Here is a 23,965-nt window from a genome sequence, read left to right on the forward strand (position 1 = left end):
ATGAAAGCTATAAGGCTACTCAACAGATAACACATATATACATTCAGAAATAATAAATTTTGCAAAAAATTTTAAGGGTTTTGCAGATTCTCTGAATCCCATCAACAGGTTCTTTTAAGGACACTGACTTAAGAATCCCCATAATATGGACAGTAGAATCAGTTCAGGTTACCACACAGACTTCAAATAAAGGGGTACAAAGTAGTGTGGCAGCAGCAATAAAAGTTCAAAAATTAAATTAAAAGTATGTAATGTATACACATACACACACACACCCAATTCTGTGATTGGCTCAAATTTTATAGGAATAAATATTTTATATGTTCTTGGTTTCATGTTAAGCACAATCCCTAACAGCACAGCCCTAAACTCATACTAATTCTAATAGTACATGAATCACTGTATTCTAAAGCAATGTATAAAAGTCCAGAAGCAAGTTCTGCAAGATTCAAAACTATGTGTGATTACAAAGCTTGGGTTTTTAACCTCTGGTGTACACTTTTCTAACTAAACAATATTCCCCCAAAGTAAACCTTTTAGTGATTATCAAGTGTGTGCCATATATGAAGTAGGGCTCATTACCTTTACCACCAAAGTAACTAAAAATTTTACTTATGTAAGAAATATCTGGCATTTAGCTAAGAACACATTATACTTACCCTAACAATATATTGGTAAATTATCACAAGACTGACAGCCATGGAAACGTTGGCAAGGAATGAAAGTACGAATAAATTCTTTAGCTCACGAATGAAGACCAAAAGAATTAGAAATGGAAGAAAGCAAAGCATATATATCCTTAAGTCAACACTTCTTCTCTCACACAGACTTGATGAATTGGTATCATTTGAAACAAACACTTTACTCTCCAGGAATCCTTCATGAACCTAGAGACAATTACCAGGAGAATAAGCAAAGAAAAAAAGCTTCCATCAACTTATAATCATAAAAAACAAAAAAATTATGAGCTATATATTCCTTGATAAGTTCTTGTGATACATTTTAATACATAAAGTATTTCATTTTTCAAGATATTGTTTCCTAAAAATATATATACCAAATTTAAGGATAATTAGTGTAGGATAATATTTGCGAGATAACTCCTTTCATCTTACTGTGAAAACAAAGATCATTAGTAAATTATAGAATAGACTTACTACTTTATTTTGAAACTATGTGACTACCACGCGCATGATGCTTACAAAGACTTAAAGATCTGCTCTTGATATCATCAAAATTGAGAACATACTTGTCTAGAATAGCCATTGGATATTCTACTCCAGCTTATTTTGTTGCAAGTAGGAAATAAGCTCTAAGTACCTCCTAGAAATATACAGCAGTCAAATTTAAAATTCAAAGCCTAATTTTAAAACATTTATAAACAACTATTTATAATTTATCATCACTGTCAATAAGCATTTATAAATAATCCACTAAATTTATTAATGGCCATCAGTGAGACAATAGGTAAATTTTTGTTAGATTAAAAAAAAAGTTCTACAAGATCAGGACAGGTTTTTGGTCTTGTGGTCAAGATGCCAGTTAGGACACTAGCATTTCATATAAGACTGCATGGGTTTGAGTCTCAACTCCACCCATTTCCTGTTTCCTGTTAATGTGCACCTAGAATAACAGCATTGGGTCCCTCTCATTTGAGGAGTGGACCAGTACATTCACTCCTATCAGGGGAGCTTTGTCTTGTGTCTCTTTGTCACTACAACAAATAAATAAATAACTTCTACAAGATAAATAAATTTTATATTACAACTTATTCAAGTACTTATATAACCCAATTTTAATATTTCATAAAAAATACACTGATTTACAGGATTCACATATTTTTAAACTGTCATTGATTAAATTAATTACACAATTTGACAGACTAAAATTGAAGTAAAATTATAGAGTCTTTTAGAAATAATCTTAAAGTTTTATAGGAGATGGTCATATTGTAATTTGAATGTCAGTGAAAACCTATTTGCCCCTAAACACTATAAGTGTCTTCTCTGAACACACTGACATTATCAACTCTGCATATATGAATTCCCAAGAAATAGATCCTATAATAATAATAGCTAGTACTTTTTGAGTATTTTCTATATGCCAGGTAATGAACTACCTGTTTTATACACATCTGATTTAATCTTCAAAATGACTTTCTGAAATGAGTAGTGGTATTAATTTCAATTTATAGTTGAGGAAACTGAGACTTAACAGGGGGTAAAAAGGACCTTGCATTGTATTAAGACAGTAAGTGATGGTTGCAAGATTCAAACCCAGGTTTGAGTTTCCAGGATCCAGTTGTGATAGCTATATGTTAACCTGACCAAAACACTGTAACTTAGGGAGTCCCTGCCCAACCAACCACTTAACCTCCATTCTCACATATCTGCCTAAATGTGTAAGTATTGAAAATCCAACACATTAGAAGTTTAAAACAAACTGTAATATGATTAGCAATTCAAGTGTTTCCTTGTTTTTATTCTTATAATTCACATTAAGCAATGTTTAGCATCATAACATATGTATACATCTTTTTAAACTGCAGAGAATATATCTACCAGATATTTTAACTGTTTAGGCAATTTATAACTCATACTGCACTAACAAATTTTCAAGTTATATCATGCACTATTTAAGAAATGGATAGCTTGTAATTGGCCATTAAAACTATATTTTCTATAATTTCAAATAGAAACAAATTATAGGTAAATTGGTAAATTTATTGGTAAATTCACATCCCTGGGTTTTAAGATCATATTTCACTAGTAACTCAATTTTCTCAGTAACCAAATTATTTAGAGCCAAGTATTTCAAAACAAAGCAGTACCTCTGGTAATTAAATTAAATATTGATCAAGTCAAGCTCTAACAAAGATAACAAATTTGTCAAGGGGCTATTTGAATCATTAGGTTGTTGAGAATTTGAAGCTAATATTGTAACAAATATCATAATGTTTTAGCATTCTTTGGCAGAAAGATGGCTATAAAAATTCTTTGGATTAAAAAATTAAATAAAAATGTAGATACATACCTAGAGCAAGATTCAGATAAACATTTGAGTCCTTTGGTGCCCTCTAGAGACAGAGATTGGCTATCTAATAGGACTTCCTATGATCTCACATGTTTACCAAAATGTAAAACACTGAAATAAATATTATAAAATAAAATTACTTAATTCAGTTGTTTTCATTTAGAGATCAAATTTTCTAAAATTAACAATTTATTGACTTTTCAATGATCCACTAATGTAATAGTTAAAATTCCAAAGGTAGATTATGTTCTTTAGTAAAACTAAATACATAAATAACGTCATAACACCCTACATTTGTGTATGTTTTATATTTTACAAAGGCTTTCACAAACCTGTGGGGAGCAACTCGGACTAGACTAAGTTACTGGAATTAAGACTTATTCTATGCATCTGCTCTCCCACAATATGACGCTGGGAGAGGAGTAAACAGCTTCTACACAGCTGCCTCCAGTTCAACCAATAAACTGTAGGACCTACTCCTGATTGGAGGAGAGCAGCGTACTCGGCGTGTGGGTAGCAGAGTTGGGATTGGTGGAAGAGGACTATAAAGGAGGAGAGAGACAACATGCACCAGGAACATCTAAGGGGAACATCTATCTGAAGGAACACCTGTGCAGCCCCCGAGAGAGCCGGCCGGCGGTGTGCCTCTCCCCCGCGGAAGTGGGGAAAGTGGCTAGGGGGAACCGCCCTTCCACGGAGGTGGAAGGGTCGGTAGCCAACCCGGGAAGAAGCAGCAGCAAACCCGGGGAGGGCCGAGCAGACGAAAGAACAACGCAGGGTCCTGTGTCGTTCCTCCACGAAGAGAGGGAACGACACAAACCTTTTATTAGATGAGTCTCAAGTTGTGTATGAGGAACAATGGAATATTTTGTTATTATTTATATTTTACAAATAAACCGAGGTTTGAGCAGGAATAAGGGAAGATCATACCCAATCTACGAACAGAAACTGGGAGAACAGGGATGGGAACTCATGTCTTCTGACTCTAAAGTCAATGGTCTTTGGTATTACTTTGGTATTTTTCACCTCGATAAGCTAAACTCCATACCCATATACATTATTTTATCTATGTGAAATTTTCTGCAATATCCTAGAGTAAGATAGTAAGAATCAGAATCACTGGCAGCATTAGAGTTCTTTTCCTCTACCCATTGTACATAATCACTTAATGGGGCCAAGAACAGCCATGTAGTAATTGTAGAGTAGGTTTCTATATCTGTATGGTAACAAAATCCTTACTTCCTAAGGTTAATGAAATGCTGTACTTTCAGTATCATATAGATTAAGGTGGTAACGATCCTACAGTTCTTAATTACAACACTAACAGTAATTGGTAAAGTTTAATCAATTATGTCTACTATTGCATATTGCTATCGAATGTAAAAGAACACCTCTGTAGACAGTGAAACTCTGTTCTGCTTCCTGGCCCTCTCTCTGCTCTGCCCAAGTGTTATGTTTGTCAGTGCTATCAACACTTCTCAAGCCTGATCATGTAGTTTTCCACACTGCTCTTTTGGCCTCAAAAGAATTCTCATCTTTTTATCTAAGGAAAACTCTCTCCTTACCTCTGAGGGACTCCCTTTTTCTACCTGGTATTTATAGAATATGTACAATGAGTTAATTTTTTCCATTAAACTTTGGAAGCAACAGATAATATTTCATAGGAAAAGATTATAGACATCTATTTTATCAACATTTAGTACTCTCTCATCACACACAACAAAAATCATACAGTATTCTGCCCAGTGATGAACCATTACCATGTCAGGTGGCAACTCTGACAATACCTAGGTTTCAGCCTAATTGCATATGAGTTGATGGCACATTCCTCTTATTTTTTAAGACTGCTTGCTCATTAATAAAATAAGTATAGTACTTACTTTACAGAATAGTTGTAAAGATTGAATAATATATGCTACAGCTTATAAATATAAAATTATAGGGACTCATATTTTCCTAAATTCAAATAGAGTTTGTAGGCAATCTTAGAAAATATGAGAAAAGATACAGTACTACTATCTTACACAGTCCTGGGAAAGTATTATTTCCATTGTATTCTATTATCATGAAAATGGTGTGTTGTCAGTTTTTGCCTATAAACAATCATAAATGGTTAGGAGTCCTAGCAATGGGACACTGGTGCAATTAAATATTTACAAAATCAAAAAAGCACATTATCTATGAGTGATACTAATAAAATTATAGACACTTTATTTGATACAGGTATAAACCAGATTAGTAAATTATAATTGTTAACTGCTACTCTTTTCTATCCCTCCAAATCTCTCCTCTCGACATGCCCCAAGGACTCTATAGTTATTGTATGTTTGAAGAACCACCTATATCTTTGTATAAGAACTTAATGGTAAGTATATAGATAGAAAGGAGAGAAGAAATAGTTTGGAGGTTGGGTATTTGAAAAGGGAAATGAAAATGAGGCTGGTTAAAGAAACTATGTAAGTACCCTCATATAAGGCAGGCACTCTAACATGCTAATTTGTAGTGGTGAATACAACAGACCCACTCCCAGTGGTCTCTTCCTGCATGTGGCTTGCAGACTAGTGGTGAAAATCAACTTACAAATTAATTTGAATGCAATGTAATCAAGCCTGTTTTTAAAAGTATTATAAACACCAAAAGGAATCATATCAACAAATTGTGGTAAGAGATGAAGAAAAGGAAGATGTGGAGGGAAGAGCTGAGGGAGACTTCAGAGAGATGTTCACATTTAAGGTATATTTGGAACTTTTCCAGATACAAAATGTTTCTAGAAGCTGAGACATGGTACAATGGGGGAAAAAAAATGAATCTGGGGCTAGCATTGTGGTGCAGTGAGTTAAAGCCACGGCCTGCAGCACCGGCATCCCATATGGACGCTGGACTGAGTCCCAGCTACTCCACTTCCAATCCAGCTCTCTGCTATGGCCTGGTAAAGCAGCAGCAATGTCCCAAATCCTTGGGCCCCTGCACCCACATGTGAGACCTGGAAGAAGCTCCTGGCTCCTGGCTTCAGATCAGCTCAGCTCTGGCCATTGTGGTCATTTGGGGAGTGAATCAGCAGATGGAGGACACCTCTCTCTCTCTCTTTCTGGCTCTCTCTCTGACTCTACCTCTCTCTGTAACTCTGACTTTCAAATAAATAAAATAAATCTTTTAAAAAAAATGCATCTGGAGGCCAGCGCCGCGGCTCACTAGGCTAATCCTCCACCTTGTGGCGCCAGCACACCAGGTTCTAGTCCTGGTCGGGGCGCCGGATTCTGTCCTGGTTGCCCCTCTTCCAGGCCAGCTCTCTGCTGTGGCCTAGGAGTGCAGTGGAGGATAGCCCAAGTGCTTGGGCCCTGCACCCCATGGGAGACCAGGAGAGGTACCTGGCTCCTGCCATCGGATCAGCGTGGTGCGCCGGCCGCGGCGGCCATTGGAGGGTGAGCCAACGGCAAAGGAAGACCTTTCTCTCTGTCACTCTCTCTCACTGTCCACTCTGCCTGTCAAAAATAAAAATAAAAAAATATAAAAAAATGGATCTGGAAACCCAAACTCTCATTACTAACTAGCAGTGGCCCTTTGAAAGAATTCCTTTTTTTAGAAACTTTTATTTAAGGTATACACACTTCATGTATTTCATATATACAAATTTAGAAACATACTAAAACAAAGAGATTGATAAGCTCTTCCAACATTAAAATCTAAGTTAAAGGCTCAAATACAGTATATACATATAGCCTAAATCAGTGGTTAGCAAAATATACCTATAGATTAAATATGGCCTATCACTTCTTTTTGCAAATAATATTTTACTGAAATTCAATTATTTCTATTTATTCACATATTGTTGTTCATGGCACAGAGGCCATATGGCCTGAAAAGTGGAAAATACTCATTACCTGACCCTTTACAGTAAAAGTTCACTCATTCTTGGTCTAAATATAAAATGAAGTATGCTTTATACTTAAAAGATACAGTCTAATATATACATATAGGTTCTTTTAAAAGCATATTTACATCATCATTTTGTATTAAAATACCTACAAGACAATTCTATCTCATATGTTATTATTGTATAAGTGTACTTCAAAAAGTCTGTAGAAAATGGAATTGAAAGATGTTTGTTTCAAGGCAAAATCATTTTTAAATCCATGTTTAATTTTTTATAATAAAAATTTTCCATAAACTTTTTGAAGCACCTCATTTAATGCTTTTTATGCTATATAATTAAAAATTATTATCGATTAAAACAATGATTAAAGAAGAGCAGGAGGATAACACAGGAAAAATAATACCAGTCACAAAGAAACATGCTTTTGCATTTGCTTTGATATGGGAGTTTTTATTTCAGTGCTTTACATTTTGTCCAAAAATTTAATCTCTACCAAGGCTGCAAAATTTTTCCTTGTAAAGAAAACCATTATAATACGGAGACAATTCCCAAAAATTATACTTTTTTGGACACAGTGTCTTTTCAGGTAATGGCAATAATTACTGTATTTTAGTTACAGATAGTAACTCTTTCACCTCATTTGTTATATATTGATCAGAGATGATCAATATAAAGGACATGTCCCCAAAGCATCTACATATATGATTTTGATATCTAAATTTCAAGAAAGAATCAGTAAATTAAGTTATGCTCTGACTTAAAAGAACCAACATTACTGATATGATGACAAGACTTGTAAAATAAAAAATAATAACAGAAATGCAACTTGCAAAACAGAAGACTAATCATCAATTCCACAAAAGAAATATGATGCCATACCTAGGGCATTAGAAGATAATGTCTTCACTAACTGGAGAAAATACTCACTTGTTTCACATTTTCAGCTAAGAAGACAATATAAACACTACAGAATCCCAGCTGTGTTACCACCAGAAAAAAGTCAACCACACTCCTGTAAAGAGATACCCACAAATAATTACCAATAAAAAATAGCTGAAATATCAACATATTTCTCTTATTAACCATTTTAAAACATTTTCTAGTAGCATGTATTTTTACTCTCTTAAATAAGAAGCATTTAAAACATTTTCTATTAATATTCTGTAATTATGATCAGTATGTTGCTGAGATTATTATACAGCGAAAGATGCTCCACCAAAAGGTGAAGATGTTGCCAACGTTATTTGTGAAATTCAACAGTTTAAATATATCAGCTTATTAAGTGGTTTCATAAAAAACATTTCATCTTTCAAATTAAGCCCATTTCTCTTACTTCTCAAGAACTTTTTCAGATCAACCAGTGTAGTTCCCATTCCTCCCAGCTTCATGCCATTTGCAAACATGACAAGCACTCTGTCTACTATCCAAATCACTAACAAGAATACGAAATAGGAGAGTATTGGAGGCATGCCCCTGCTCTAATCACAAGAAAGTTCTCCAAAAGTTTTTCTCTTTTCTAATTTTTAATGAGATATTCCAGAAAATTCTAGCTATACTAAGTAGTGTACAGGAGTGGGGAGGGGACATCATCAGAGGCATCAATAACATTAGCATTACGTGGATATGGCAATTACCAAGTTATCAATTTGCCTACATGTTATTAATATATATTCCATATTTTTCTCATTTTGTTTGGGAACAATGAGTAACTACTTTAGTATACACTTGCAAAAACTATTAAACCTGTACTCTATTCAAAATTGGAAGTACCCTTACTTATCTTCAATATTTCCATAACTCTGAATTTCTCCATGGCTATTCAGGAATCTCATCTGCAATTATCTTGATGCCCTGAAGTGATTCAATTATCTCTGATGCATTACATTTAAGTATAGCCTTACTCTCTTTTTATCCATCCTTGAATTTAATATTCAACCAACAACTATTCCAGCCACTTTTATCTGAAAGCCATTATTCACAAGACAGATAGACAAAGCTGCCTTTAATATATAAATTAAGATGTAGTTTGCAATTCTGGGTTATGAAGGCAGGTCGCTAGTATTTTTTTTTTTTTGACAGGCAGAGTGGACAGTGAGAGAGAGAGACACAGAGAGAAAGGTCTTCCTTTTGCCATTGGTTCACCCTCCAATGGCCACCGCGGCCGGAGCGCTGCGGCCGGCGCACTGTGGCCGGCGCACCGTGCTGATCCGAAGCCAGGAGCCAGGTGCTTCTCCTGGTCTTCCATGCGGTGCAGGGCCCAAGGACTTGGGCCATCCTCCACTGCACTCCCTGGCCATAGCAGAGAGCTGGCCTGGAAGAGGGGCAACCGGGAAAGAATCCGGCGCCCCGACCGGGACTAGAACCCGGTGTGCTGGCACCGCAAGGTGGAGGATTAGCCTAGTGAGCCGCAGCGCCGGCCGGTCACTAGTATTCTAAGTTCTGTTTCCTTCCTTCCCCTACTCAACTGATCAGGAAATATGAGAACCTCATAAACAAATCTAATTTCCTTAATATTCTTAGAAGAGCCACCTTGAATCATAAACTACTAAGATTATTCTTTTCCTTTTAATTCCACTGCATATATCCCTTTTACTGTAGTTAGCATTTTGTTGATGGCTTGGGATTCCTTATTTTTCTAGTCCTATGTTCACTTGACTTTGATTATACATGTCTCCCAATGATAAAGTTATACTGAAATATTAACATTCAAAAGTAAAGTTGTAATAACATGCATCTATGCCTAACATGTAGCTAAACACTATAAATTTATTTGAAATAATTAGATTGTAGCATTTTTTTTGCTTTTCTTCTTTTATTTTAAGTATTATTGAACACAGTTGTATCACTAGTTGCCCAGGTGCTTTATAAATACTTAATCTAACCTACCATAATAATCTTATAAAGAGGGTTTTATTATACTCTTATTTCATAGTGAGAAAAACAAACCAAAATGATAAATACTTTGATAAAGATCATAAAACTGATGGAGTTGAGATTTGAATCCAAGTCTACCTAATTTCAAAGATTATTTGTTTATTATCCCAACATTTTCATACTTTTATTTGTTTATCTTATTAAGTTAAAGGCATCACAATGTCTAACTTTAAAGCACACTATAAGCTATAGTAATTAAAACAGCAAAGTACTGGCATAAAAACTAATATATTGATGAATGGAAAAGAACAGAGATTTCAAAAATTAATCCATGTGCATGCAGCTAACTAATTATATCAAAGGTACCAAGTATGCACACTAGAGAAAGGATGGATAGTCTTTTCATTAACTCTTGCTTGCAATACTGGATATACACATTAAGAATAAAATTAGATCCCTACCTTGCAGCATATACAAAAATAAACTCAAGATGAAACAAGGACCTAAATGTAAGACCCAAAACTTGAAATCGCTAGAAGAAAACAGGGGAAATAATCCAAGACATCAGAGTAGGAAATAAGTTTTTATAAGACTCTAAAATTTAGTACTGTTAACAATAACAAAACTAGACAAATAATATCAAACTCAGAAGCTCTGCACATCAAAGGAAATAATCACCAGTGTGAAGAAACATCCAGAAGAATGGGAGAAAATATTTGCAAGCTACTTATCTAACAAAGGATTAATAGCCAAAATACATAAAAAACTAAAAAAAAAAAAAAAAAAAAAAAAAAAGGCCGGCACTGCAGCTCACTAGGCTAATCCTCTGCCTGCGGCACCAATACCCCGGGTTCTAGTCCCTGTTGGGGCACCAGAGTCTGTCCTGGTTGCTCCTCTTCCAGTCCAGCTCTCTGCTGTGGCCTGGGAAGGCAGTGGAGGATGGCCCAAGTCATGGGAGACCAGGAGAAGCACCTGGCTCCTGGCTCCTGGCTTCGGATTGGCGCTGCGCGCCGGCTGTAGCAATCATTTGGGGGGTGAATCCATGGGAGGAAGACCTTTCTCTCTGTCTCTCTCTCACTGTCTAACTCTGCCTGTCAAAAAAAAAAAAAAAAAAAAAAAAAGTACAGTCAAAAATAGCCAAAGGACCTGAATGGATATTTCTCAAAATAAGAAATACAAATGGCCAAAAAATATATGAAAAGATGTTCAATATCACTCACTAACAATCAGGAAAATGCAAATCAAGGCCACAATGAAATATTACCTCACCCCATTAGAATGGCTATTATCAAAAAGACAGAAACTAAAAAGCCTGGCAAGGATGTCAAGAAAAGAGGAATTCTTACATACTGTTGGAGGGGAATATAAAATAGTACAACCACTATGGAAAGCTGTATGGAGATTTCTTTAAAAACTAGAAACGGAGCAATTCTCCTTCATGAGGTTGGCTGCATTTATACCTGAGTGTATAGTAGCCTTTTGTCTTTTAAGATTTTATTTATTTATTTGACAGGTAGAGTTACAGAGAGAGAGAGAGAGAGAGAGAGAGAGAGAGAGGTCTTCCTTCTGTTGGTTCAATCCCCAAATGGCCACAACGGCCAGAGATGCACCATGCCGAAGCCAGGAGCCAGGTGCTTCTTCCTGGTCTCCCATACAGGTGCAGGGACCCAAGGACTTGGGCCATCCTCTACTGCTATCTCAGGCCACAGCAGAGAGCTGGACTGGAAGAGGAGCAACCAGGACTAGAACCAGCACCCATATGGGATGACGGTGCCGCAGGCGGAGGAATAACCTAGTATGCCACAGCACCGGCCCCGCCCTTTGTCTTTCAGTAAATCTTCCTCTTCTGTTCACCTCTATCATCTTCTGGTTATATTCTTTTTTTTTTTAATTTTTTTTTATCTTTGACAGGCAGAGTAGACAGTGAGAGAGAGACACACAGAAAGATAGGTCTTCCTTTTGCCATTGGTTCACCCTCCAATGGCCACCGCGGCCGGCGCATCGCGCTGATCCGAAGGCAGGAGCCAGGTGCTTCTCTTGGTCTCCCATGGGGATGCAGGGCCCAAGCACTTGGGCCGTCCTCCACTGCACTCCTAGGCCATAGCAGAGAGCTGGCCTGGAAGAGGGGCAACCGGGACAGAATCCGGCGCCCCGACCAGGACTAGAACCCGGTGTGCCGGCGCCGCAAGGTGGAGGATTAGCCTATTGAGCCACGGCACCGGCCTGGTTATATTCTTACACACATGAATACAAGAACCTGGACTGAAGATTTCACTGAGTCCAGCAGGGCTCTCAATCCCAACATAATTTGGGAGTAATCCTTGCCACTTGATATGGGATGCCAGCATAGTAAACAGTAGCTCAACCTGCTGCATCACAATGCCAGCTCAAATTACAGGCATCTTAACTGGTATCTTAATGAATATACTAAATGCCCTTCACTAAGAAAGAATTTTTTAAATAAGTGATTTGGAAACAAACTTGCAGTATCTCTGAAATATGCCTGTACCATATTACCGCTAGGCCATAAATCTGTACATGTTCCTACACTGAATCACTAAATATTCAAAGCAACTATGATACTATGTACACAGCAGCAAAACACCATCCTGGAAGCAGAGAACAACCTTCAGCAGACATCAATTCTGAGAGAGCTTTGATCTTGGATTTCCCAGATTTATATACAAAATACCCAGTAGTTTTTTTGTAGTTTTTTGGGTTTTTCTTGCTGTTGTTTGCTCGATTTTGTTAGCAGGACACATGATGAACTAAGACATAGAAGCATTCAAAATGTAATTTTTGGGACCAGCGCTGTATGACAGTAGATAAAGCCACTGCCTGCAACACTGGCATCCCATATGGGCACTGGTTCAAGTCCCAGCTGCTCACTTCTGACCCAGCTCCCTGCTAATGGCCTGGGAAAAGCAACAGATGGTGGCCTAGTGTTTGGGTCCCTGTCACCCACATGGGAGACCCAGAGGAAGCTCATGGGCTCCTGGCTTTGTCCTGGCCCAGGCCATGGTTTTGTGGCCATCTAGGGAGTAAACTAGCAGATGGAAGATTCTCGCTCTCTCATTCTCACTCTCTCTCACTCCCTCTCTCTCTTTCCCCGCCCCCTCTCCGTCTTTCCCTCTCTATGTGTAACTCTGACTTTCAAATAAATAAATAAATCTTTTTAAAATGTCATGTTTTCAACCCTTTCCTGTTTTGGAAGTATTCGTTAACCATCTAATTTTCAGTTGCTCAAGTGTCAAGAACTGTGTTAGATGCTAAAAATGAAGTCCTAAGCAATACAGGCAAGACCCAAACCTGTGGAGTTTGCCAAGTTACTATAAAATAGACTAAAAAAGTACAAAAGACAGATAATAGCTTTCCTAATTCACTTAAAATATCTTTAAAGTCTATTTCAACTATGCACTTTACCAAACTTAACTGTAAAATAATAGATACATTGAATTTAAAGCATAAATATGGGGAAAATGTTGTTTCATAGTAAATATCTTGCAGGTGTATATTTAAGATAAACATTTCTGTATTTCAGTCTTCAGACTAGTTATTGTTATTGAACACAGGAACAAATATCAGATTAATTATGTCATCTGAAAAAATGGATTTAAAATGGTCATGCTTATTGCTGCTTATTGTTTTATAAGTACAGACAATAATGCCACAGGGCAAAAATTCTTTCTTCCATGGAGATCAAATCTGAAATTATTTTTGTCCTATTACATGCAATTTTGAAATGCTTCATAAAGGATTTATCACAGATACAGATAGAAGAATTTGAAATCTAAGTCACTTATGGAAAATCTCCTATAATAAAAAACATTCCATAATACAATAAAAAAATAAATACTAGAAATGGAACTTCTACATGATCCAGCAATCCTATTACTGGGTGACTATCTAAAAGACATGAAATATATTCTATCAGAGAGATGCCTGCTCTACCATGTTTATTGTAGCACTATTCACAATAGCTATGATATGCAATCATCCAAGGTGTCCACCATAAGATGAATGGATAAAGAAAAAGTGGGATATACACACCATGAAATAATTCTGTCATTTGCAGCAAAATGTATGGAACTGGAGGATCTGATGTTAAGTGAAATAACCAAGACACAAAAAGACAAATATCATGTTGTCCCTCATTTGTGGAAGCTAGAAAAATTCAATCTAAACACAGAATAGTGATTGTTGGACTCTCAAGTAAGAAGAGGTAACAGAAGCAGTTCTGGATAATGGGTACGAAATCAGCTGGATCAAAGGAATAAATTCCTAGTGTTCAACAGCATAGTGGTGTGATTATGCTTTGCAATTACCTATCATGCATTTTATGAAAAAAAAAAAAAAACAGAAAAAAGTAGCCCTAAGGCTCCCATCATAAAGGAACATCAAAGAAAGGGAAATACTGATTACCCTGATTTGATAAGTACAAATTATACACATGTATTGTAATGTTTCATGCAGCCTATAAAAATGTGGGATCTGTCCAATGTGAAGTAATGCTATAACTAGTACTGAAACAGTATTTTACACTTTGTGTTTCTGTGTGGGTGCAAACTGATGAAATCTTTACTTACTATATACTGAATAAATCTTCTGTATTATAAAGATAATTGAAAATGAATCTTGATGTGAATGGAATGGGAGAGGGAGCGGGAGATGGGAAGGGTGTGAGTGGGAGGGAAATTATGGGGGGGGCACTGTAATCCATTAACTGTACTTTGAAAATTTATATTTACTAAATAAAAAATAAAAAATGTACAGTTATTGTTAATTTAAAACATTAAAGATTAATATAATTTTGAAACCATATGTAAATATTATATCAAATACTTACCGTCCCCATGCTGCTTGCTTCTGAAGATAATTCCAAGGACTTACTTCCATAGCAAAACTCACAGTGTCACTATAACCTAATGTTGGCTTTTTAAACCTGTAATTTAATGACATGCATACGTTGGAATAAAGAAAAATTTTAAGTTGGCCCAAAAACTATTCCTTGAAAAGAACATCAAATAAATAGGAATTAATAAATGTACGGCAATATATGGACAGATTTGTTTCAAAATTTCAATATCTGCATATCACTGAAGCATGTCGTACAAAAATTTAAAATTTCATACCTGTCCTTCTTACTTATCTTACATATCTGCCCTTCTTATTTATCTTGATCTACTGCTAAGTTTTACATATTTGTAGAATTCATACAACCTAATATTTGTTCTTCACTGATTTCCATGTTTCAAATACCTACATTGATTGCGTTAACTCAATCCAAGAGCATTATTTCCAAGAGTAACATTATTAAATGATATCTTTTGCTGGCGCCGTGGCTCAATAGGCTAATCCTCTGCATGTGGCGCCAGCACACCGGGTTCTAGTCCTGGTCGGGGCGCCGGATTCTGTCCCGGTTGTCCCTCTTCCAGGCCAGTTCTCTGCTATGGTCCAGGAGTGCAGTGGAGGATAGCCCAAGTCCTTGGGCCCTCCACCCACATGGGAGACCAGGAGAAGCACCTGGCTCCTGGCTTCGGATCAGTGCAATGCACCAGCCGCAGTGCACTGGCCATGATGGCAATTGGAGGGTGAACCAATGGCAAAAGGAAGACCTTTCTCTCTGTCTCTCTCTCTCACTGTCCACCCTGCCTGTCAAAAAATTTTAAAAAAAAATTAAATGATATATTTGTACAGAGTTCCATATTTTCACATATACAATCTCCCTTATTCTTTTTTTTTTTTTTTTGGATTTACTTATTTATTTGAAAGTCACAGTTACAAAGACAGAGAGATATTCTATCCGCTGGTTCACTCCCAGATGGCCACAACAGTCAAGGCTGGACCAGGCCAAAGCCAGGAGATTTTGGGCTATCTTCCACTGTTTTTCCCAGGCCATTAGCAGGGAGCTGCATCAGAAGTAGAATATCCAGGACTCGAACTGCTGCCCATATGGGATGCTGGCATCGCAGGCAGCAGTTTTATCCTCTACACCTCAATGCCAGCCCCTCATTTATTCTTTAAAATAGGACCATGAGACAGGTATTTCTCCATTCTCTTTCATTTTCTCCCCAACTCCCACACTCTTGTGCTCTCTCTCTCTTTCAAGTATACAATTATGTTTTAAGATCCAGTTACTTATTTGAAAGGCAGTTTCAGAGAGAGCGAGAGAGAGAGCAAGAGAGAGAGAGAGAGAGAGAAGAGAGGAAGACAGAGAGCCAGCCTTCACAGGTTCATTAGCAGGGAGCTGAATCAGAGGCAGAGCAGTGGAGACTGGAACCAGTGCTCCAAAATGGAATGCCCAGTTCACAGGCAGCAGCTTAACCTGCTCACCACAATGCCAGCCACAGGTATTGACTGCTATTTAAAGATCATAACATGAGTTACCCAAAGTTTTAACAGCATTTAACAGCAACCAATAAATAAATAAATAAAATAAAAGAGTCAAAACTTGAATACTGGTCTACTACAACAGGCAATAATTTTGGGGAAAAAAAGTTGGTCTATTGATTTTATGATACAAAAATAAAGAAAAATATTATTTTATTGATTGCCTTATAAACTCATAATATCAGTAAAGAGCTGTAAAGGCATTGTATCTCATTCTGATTTACTAATAAATGAAGGGTATTATGCCGTAACTAAAAGTTGCATGGCTGCTTCCATTTCCTCTGCATCTTCCCTAATTTTTTCTGTTTATACTAAAGAAAATTCTACCTAATTAATAAGACTACCTTTTGAAAAGTAAATATGTTGACCAAATTTATATCTTATGAAATGCTGATTTTTCTATATTCATTAGACTTGTCCACGTAACAGGTTAAAGGAAATATTTTAAGTTACAAATCACAGTAGAAATATGATTATTTGATGCTTTATATATATAGCTCTAAAATAAAATAAATGGACTTAACAAATCCACATTTACCTCTGACATAGAAAGTGACTGCAACGTACCAATATGTGCATACAGTGAACAGAAATAATTCCTATAAATACAAGGCTGATTGGTCCAAGCTGTGGGGAAGAAAATTTATAAGGTTTAAATATTTAAGTTTAACAAAACTTGAACAATCTTATAAGCAATGAATCACTGGACCACTCATTTGCAGTGAATAAATATTTTTGTACAAATGATCAAACAGTCACTTGCGTAAGGAACATTAACAAACTTGATACAGGAAGAATTTCAAGTTATAGTTAAAGAAACCATTTTCCATTATTCCATTTCAACAATGTAGGTACCTATACTCAGGAATACAGAACATAGGTATTCAACAAAGTAGGATACAACATCATCTTTACTATCATATGGCAAGTCTACAACTATCAGTGTCCCAACATGGTAATTATATGCATCCGTGCATCATTCTCCAAGAAACTAAAAAGCATAATATCCAACAGGGAATTAGGACAATCCATTTCTTTCACAGACTGCCTGCTGAGCATTTAACATTACAGAATTATGTTTAGAAAACAATTATTTGAAAAACACACAAAATAATAAAGTGTTTATTTATTAAAATATATATTGCCCATTCAATTTTATATTCAGAAATTTTTAAGCTCTAACTTAGGGTAAACAAAACAGCCTAACTCAGAGAAAAATGATAGATAGAGAGATGTCTTTCAGAAACTGTTCTATAAATTAAATATAATTTTGTTCCTTCATAAATGATTTCTACTATGAAAGTTCTCTATAATTATAACAATTAACTCCTACCATGGCTTAAAGAATTGTTTTTAAAACATAGTGTTTGCCGTCTTCTTAAAGAGAAATAAGAGGAGACTGCATCAGCTAGTGTCACTGGTGATACTGCCTGAGGGAAAGCTTTGCAGACCATATGGATTTTGAGTGAGGCTGAAAGCATTAGCAGGGGCTGGGGTGCCCAACTAAACCTGTGAAACGAGAGCACATTGTCTACTTCCCACCATACCCCCAACAAGAAATCCCAGCAAATAGTAGGAAAGAAATGCCATCTTAAAAGATGAGTACCAGCTGGTGCTGCGGCTCAATAGGCTAATCTTCCACATGTGGCACCGGCACCCCGGGTTCTAGTCCCGGTGGGGGTGCTGGGCACTAGTCCCAGTTGCTCCTCTTCCAGTCCAGCTCTCTGCTATGGCCCGGGAGGGCAGTGGAGGATGGCCCAAGTTCTTGGGCACTGCACCCGCATGGGAGACCAGGAGGAAGCACCTGGCTCCTGGCTTCAGATCAGCATGGGGCGCTGGCTGCAGCACACCAGCCACAGCAGCCATTGTGGGGTGAACCAATGGAAAAGGAAGACCTTTTTCTCTGTCTCTCTCTCACTTTCTACTCTGCCTTTAAAAAAATAAATAAATAAAAGATGAGTACCAGCTGCCATGGCTTGCAGACATGTAACTATGTTGTTATGTTATGTTGTTATGTTATGTTAGGATGTTATCTGAGGGAAAAATCCTAGATACCTACTGACTTTGAGTCTGGTCTGGAGGGTTGGAAGGGGGTAGGGTACTGACTTAAGCCTGCGAGGCGCTGCCCTCCTCTCTATTTCACTGGTGCCTAAATTCAAACCGCCAAGGCAGAACACCAACAGGCAGCTAGCTCTGGGACCGCCTCAGTTCTCTCTGTGGATGGAGCAGCCTACTGGGAATAAAAGCAGATCCCTGCTCCCTTGACTGTAGAGCCCTGTACACTTTGACTGTGGGAATACTGTGCCTGCATGACAAGGTGTAGAGTGTAGCTAGGTCTCTGGAAATCACTGCACATCTCTCTTCAGAGGCTCAGATTTCCCTGATTGCCTGGGGTGGATCATTGCAGAGGGTTTTGTGCTCCCATTTAGGACCACACATATCCTTTGTGAGGCCCTCGCAAATGTGTAGATGGGGTATGCAGCAACTGTGGGCTGGCCCTGAGCATTGAACACCTTGGCAGAGAGGAGAGAAGGCAGTGGCAACACCAGATGACATGATCATGCCCTCCAAGATGGATGTGTCACCCTGGACACAAGAGTTTGTACCACAGGAAGCACTGATCAGAGCATCAAGGCCCCACCTAGCACATGCCTCAGAATATGCACTGAAGGAACAGATGCTCCACTAAGCCACAGAGACATATTTCAAAGACAAATGCCATTGGAGAAGAAAACCAACAAGTAGCTCCACAATGTCTAAAAATAATCATAGAAACATGAGAAACATGAGTAAGGAAGGCAATATGGCTCCCCAAAGGAATATAATAACAATTCAATATTAGAATGTACAAATAGCCGGCACCGCGGCTCACTAGGCTAATCCTCCGCCTTGCGGCGCCAGCACACCGGGTTCTAGTCCCGGTCGGGGCGCCGGATTCTGTCCCGGTTGCCCCTCTTCCAGGCCAGCTCTCTGCTGTGGCCAGGGAGTGCAGTGGAGGATGGCCCAAGTTCTTGGGCCCTGCACCCGCATGGGAGACCAGGAGAAGCACCTGGCTCCTGGCTTCGGATCAGCGCGGCGCGCCGGCCGCAGCACACCGGCTGCGGCGGCCACTGGAGGGTGAACCAACGGCAAAGGAAGACCTTACTCTGTGTCTCTCTCTCTCACTCTCCACTCTGCCTGTCAAAAAAAAAAAAAAAAAAAAAAAAAAAAAAAGAATGTACAAATGAAGAGATTGATGAAATGCCTGAAAGGGAATTCAAAAGAATGATCATAGGATCATTCAAAAGCAATGAGAAGCAAATTCATGAAAGAATGTGAAAACAGAAACTCTTCTAACAACAGTACAAAGGAAATTGAAAACCATAGGAATATTTACAGAAAAATGGTAGAGCCAAGTTGCTATTATCAGTAACAACCTTATTTGTAAATGGCCTAAATTATCCAATTAAAAGATATAGACGGATGAATGGAGTCAAAAACAAAACTCACCTATTTTCTGCCTGCATGATATATACCTCACCAACAAAGATATACACAGACTGAAGGCTAAAGGACAGAAAAAGATATTCAATGCTCATGGAAAGCAAAAAAAAAAAAAAAAAAAAAAAAAAACCACAGCAGGGGTAGCCATCCTGATATCAGATAGAATAGACTTTAACACAAAAACTATTAAAAAGAGAGAGATTGAAGAGACCTGGAAGAAGCTCCTGGATCCCGTGGCTGTTTGCAGGCATTTGAGGTGTGAAGGAGCAGATGGGAGAGCTCTGTCTCTTTGCCTTTCAAATGAATAGTTAAAATTTTTCAAAAATGTAAGTGCATCTGCCAATTTTACCATTGTTTATCCACAATTCCCTACGTTTCTTCTGGTTTTTAATTGGTTTTTCTTTATTTCTTAAAGAAGAGCATTATTTAAAGATTAAGGGATCAATTCAACACAAATTGTGGCTATACTTTGGCCCCTGTTTTTTTAAAAGGAATATTAAGGGATCTAAAGGGAGACAGACTTCACTACAACAATAATGGGGACTTCAACACACCACTTTCATCAACACACAGATCAAATAGACAAAAAAAAATCAACAAGGAAAAAACACAGCTAACCTACACTATGAACCAAATGGACTTTATATCTATAGAATATTTCATCCCACAGCTAAAGAATACAGATTCTTTTCATCAGTGCATGAACTTTCTCTAGGAAATACCATATGCTAGGCCATAAAGTAAGTCTCAACAAATTCAAAAACAATTGAAATCATATCATGTATATTTTATGACAATGGAATTACACTGGAAATTAACTTAAGAACTTTTTTTTTGACAGGCAGAGTGGACAGTGAGAGAGAGAGACAAAGAGAAAGGTCTTCCTTTTCTGTTGGTTCACCCCCTAATGGCTGCTATGGCTGGCATGCTGCAGCCGGCACACCGTGCTGATCCGAAGCCAGGAGTCAGGTACTTCTTCCTGGTCTCCCGTGAAGGTGCAGTGCCCAAGGACCTGGGCCATCCTCCACTGCCCTCCCAGGCCACAGCAGAGAGCTGGACTGGAAGAGGGGCAACCGGGACAGAATATGGCGCCCCGACTGGAACTAGAACCCGCTGTGCCGGTGCCGCAGGCAGGGGATTAGCCTATTGAGCCGTGGTGCTGGTCAAGAACTTTTGAAAATATGCAAACTCATAGAGGCTGAATAACATGTTCCTGAATGAGCAGTGGGTCATAGAGTAAATCAAAAGAGAAATTTATAAAAATCCTGGAAATCAATGAAGATGACAACACAACATATTAAAACCTATGGGATATATATAACAAAAGCAGAGTTAAAGGGAAGTTTATAGCAATTAGTGCCACATCAAGAAATTGGAAAGGCATCAAATAAATGATCAAACAATGCATCTCAAGGACCTATAAAACAAAAACAAACCAAACCCAAAATTAATTAGAGGAAAAAAATAATTAAAATTAGAGAAAAATTAACAAAACTGAGACCAAAAAAAAAAAAAAACCAAAAAAACAAAAGATCAATGAAATGAAGAGATGGTTTTCTGGAAAAAAAATTTATACACCATTGGAACAACTAACTAAAAAGAAAAAGAGAGGACTCAAATTAATAAAATCTAAGATAAAAAAGGAAATGTTACAAGGGAAACCAGTGAAATAAAAAGAATCATTGGGAATTACTACAAACAGCTATATGCCAATAAACTGGAAAATCTAGAAGACATTGATAGATTTCTGGACACATACAATCCAGTAAAATGGAGCCATGAAGACATAGAAAACCTAAATAGGCCAATAACCAAGATAGACATTCAGTCAGTAATAAAGACCCTCCAACAGAGAACAGCCCAGAACAAGATGGATTCACTGATGAATTCTACCAAATTTAAAAGAAGTACTAATTCCAATTCTTAAACTATTCAAAGCAACTGAAAGGGAAGGAATCCTCCCAAATTCCTCCTTATATGAGGCTAGCATCACCTTAATTCCAAAACCAGAAAATATACAAAAAAGAAACAAAACTATAGATGAATATCCCTGATGAACATAGCAGCCAGCAACATATTGAATAGGGAAAAGTTGGAAGCACTTCCACTAAGATCCAGAAGCAGACAAGAATGACTACTCTCACCACTGATATTCAATATACTTCTAGAAGTTTTAGCCAGAGCCATTAGGCAAGAAAAATAAATCAAAGGATACAGTTTGGAAAGGAGGAAGTCAAATTATCCCTGATTGCAGATGACATGATTGTATATATATCCAAAATATTCCACTGAGAGACTATTGGCACTCATAAAAGTTTGGTAAAGTTGCAGATGTAAAATCAACACACAAAAATCAATAACCTTTGTATACAAGACAATGTTGTGGCTGAGAGAAAACCTGTAAGATCAGTAACACTCACTATAGCTACAAAAAACTTGAATGCCTTGGAAGAAGTTTGACAAAGAAAGTGAAAGATATATACAATGAAAATCACAAAAACATAAAGAAATAAAAGAATACAAAAGAAGTGGAAGAAACTTCCATATTTATGGATTAGAAGAATTAATACCATAAAAATGTTAATACTACTGAAAGTAACTTACAGATTCAATATGATCCAAATCAAAATACCAAGGACATTCTTCTCTAATCTAGAAAAAAATGGTGCTAAAATTCATATGAAAACACAAGAGATCCTGAATAGTTAAAGCAATCTTAAACAACGAAAGCAAAGCCAGAGACATCACAGTACCAGATTTCAAGCTATACTACAGAGTACTTATAAGCAAAACAGCCTGGTACTGGCACAAAAATAGACATGTAGACCAGTGGAACAGAAGAGAAATCCCAGAAATCAATTCACACATCTACAACTAAATAATCTCTGACAATGGAACTAAAATAAATCCCTGGAGAATAAAAATAATGATGTTGGAAAAATTGGATATCTGTGCACGTAAGTATGAAACAAGATCCGTACTTTGCACTTTATCCAAAAATAAACTAAAAATGGATCATGGACCTAAATTTATGACCTGAAACCATCAAATTACTAGAGAAAAACATTGGGAAAACTCTGTAGAACATTGGCATAGGCAAAGACTTCTTGGAAAAGACCCAAGAAGCACAAGAAGAACAACACAAAAACAGGCAAATGGGAGTACATCAAGCTAAGAAGCTTCTGCAGTACAAAGTAAACATTCAACAAAGTGAAGAGATAACTGACAGAATGGGAGAAAATATCTGCAAAATATGCAACTGATACGGGATTAATATCCAGAATCTATAGAGCACAAGAAATTCAAACACAACAAAACAAAAAAATCCAGTTAACAAATGGGCAAAGGACTTTAATAGGCATTTTTCAAAAGATGAAATTCAAATGGCCAACAGACACATGAAAAAAATGCTCAGGGTCACTAAACACCTGAGAAATGTAAATAACCAAAATGATATCACTTCACTCCAGTTAGAATGGTTCTTATACAGAAATCAAAAAACAATAAATGCTGGGAAGGACGTGGGTAAACAGGTACCCTCATGCACTGTTGGTGGGAATGTAAACTAATGATGTCACTTCACTCCAGTTAGAATGGTTCTCATACAGAAATCAAAAAACAATAAATGCTGGGAATAAATGCACTGTTGGTGTGAATGTAAACTAGTATAGCCATTGTAGAAAGCAATACGGAGATTCCTCAGAAATCTGAAGACAAATGTACCAATGACCCAGCTCTCTCACTCTTCGGAATTTACCCAAGGGAAATGAAATCAGCATATGAGAGTGATCTGTACCGCCATGTTTACTACAGTTCAATTCACAACAGCTAAGATATGGAATCAACCCAGATGTCCAATCAACTAATGACCGGATAAAGAAATTGTGATCTATATAAAATATGGAACACTACTCAGCCATAAAAAAGAACAAAATCCTGTCTTTGGCAAAAAAAAAAAGGATGACACTGGAAACCATTATACTTAGTGAAATAAGCCGGTCCCAAAAAGATGAGTGTCATGTTTTCCCTGATCTATGGTAACTAACAGAGTACAAAACATGTAATATACATGAGTGAAACTGACATTTTGAGATTATTCTTTACAGCACTTGTCTCTACTGTAGAGGAACAGTAGGGTTTTTTTCCTTCTTATTATTTTCTGAATTCTTTACTTAGTGGAGAATTAAGCTTATGATATAATATAAACTGAAAGTATGTCATTTTAAAAATTAAAAGAAAGAATAATGTTCCTGTGTGGGAGCAAACTGTTGAAATCTTTTCTTAATGTATGCTAAACTGATCTTCTGTATA

At 37.2% G+C, this 23,965-nt stretch overlaps 1 protein-coding gene across 7 annotated transcripts in view; it reads right to left on the bottom strand.

Annotated features, from left to right (window-relative positions):
- The window catches only part of SLC36A4 (solute carrier family 36 member 4), a 64,489-nt gene that overhangs the window by 19,870 nt on the left and 20,654 nt on the right, over nt 1-23,965 (bottom strand). For 4 of the 7 annotated variants that reach the window (XM_051850296.3, XM_008262768.5, XM_089332397.1 and 1 more), the window contains 4 exons: nt 16,710-16,798; nt 14,628-14,723; nt 7,835-7,919; nt 660-887 (listed from right to left, as the gene is read on the bottom strand). In XM_051850296.3, the coding sequence (XP_051706256.3) occupies nt 660-887; nt 7,835-7,919; nt 14,628-14,723; nt 16,710-16,798 (498 nt within the window). Of the gene's footprint in view, nt 1-659; nt 888-7,786; nt 7,920-14,627; nt 14,724-16,709; nt 16,799-23,965 lie in introns of those variants that run through there. The other 3 variants (XM_051850312.3, XM_051850316.3, XM_089332399.1) reach the window with 2 other exon arrangements.

The sequence above is a fragment of the Oryctolagus cuniculus genome, chromosome 1 (genome assembly GCF_051225735.1).
Source record: "Oryctolagus cuniculus isolate XC-2025 breed Fujian yellow rabbit chromosome 1, ASM5122573v1, whole genome shotgun sequence".
Classification (NCBI taxonomy): Eukaryota; Metazoa; Chordata; class Mammalia; order Lagomorpha; family Leporidae; genus Oryctolagus; species Oryctolagus cuniculus.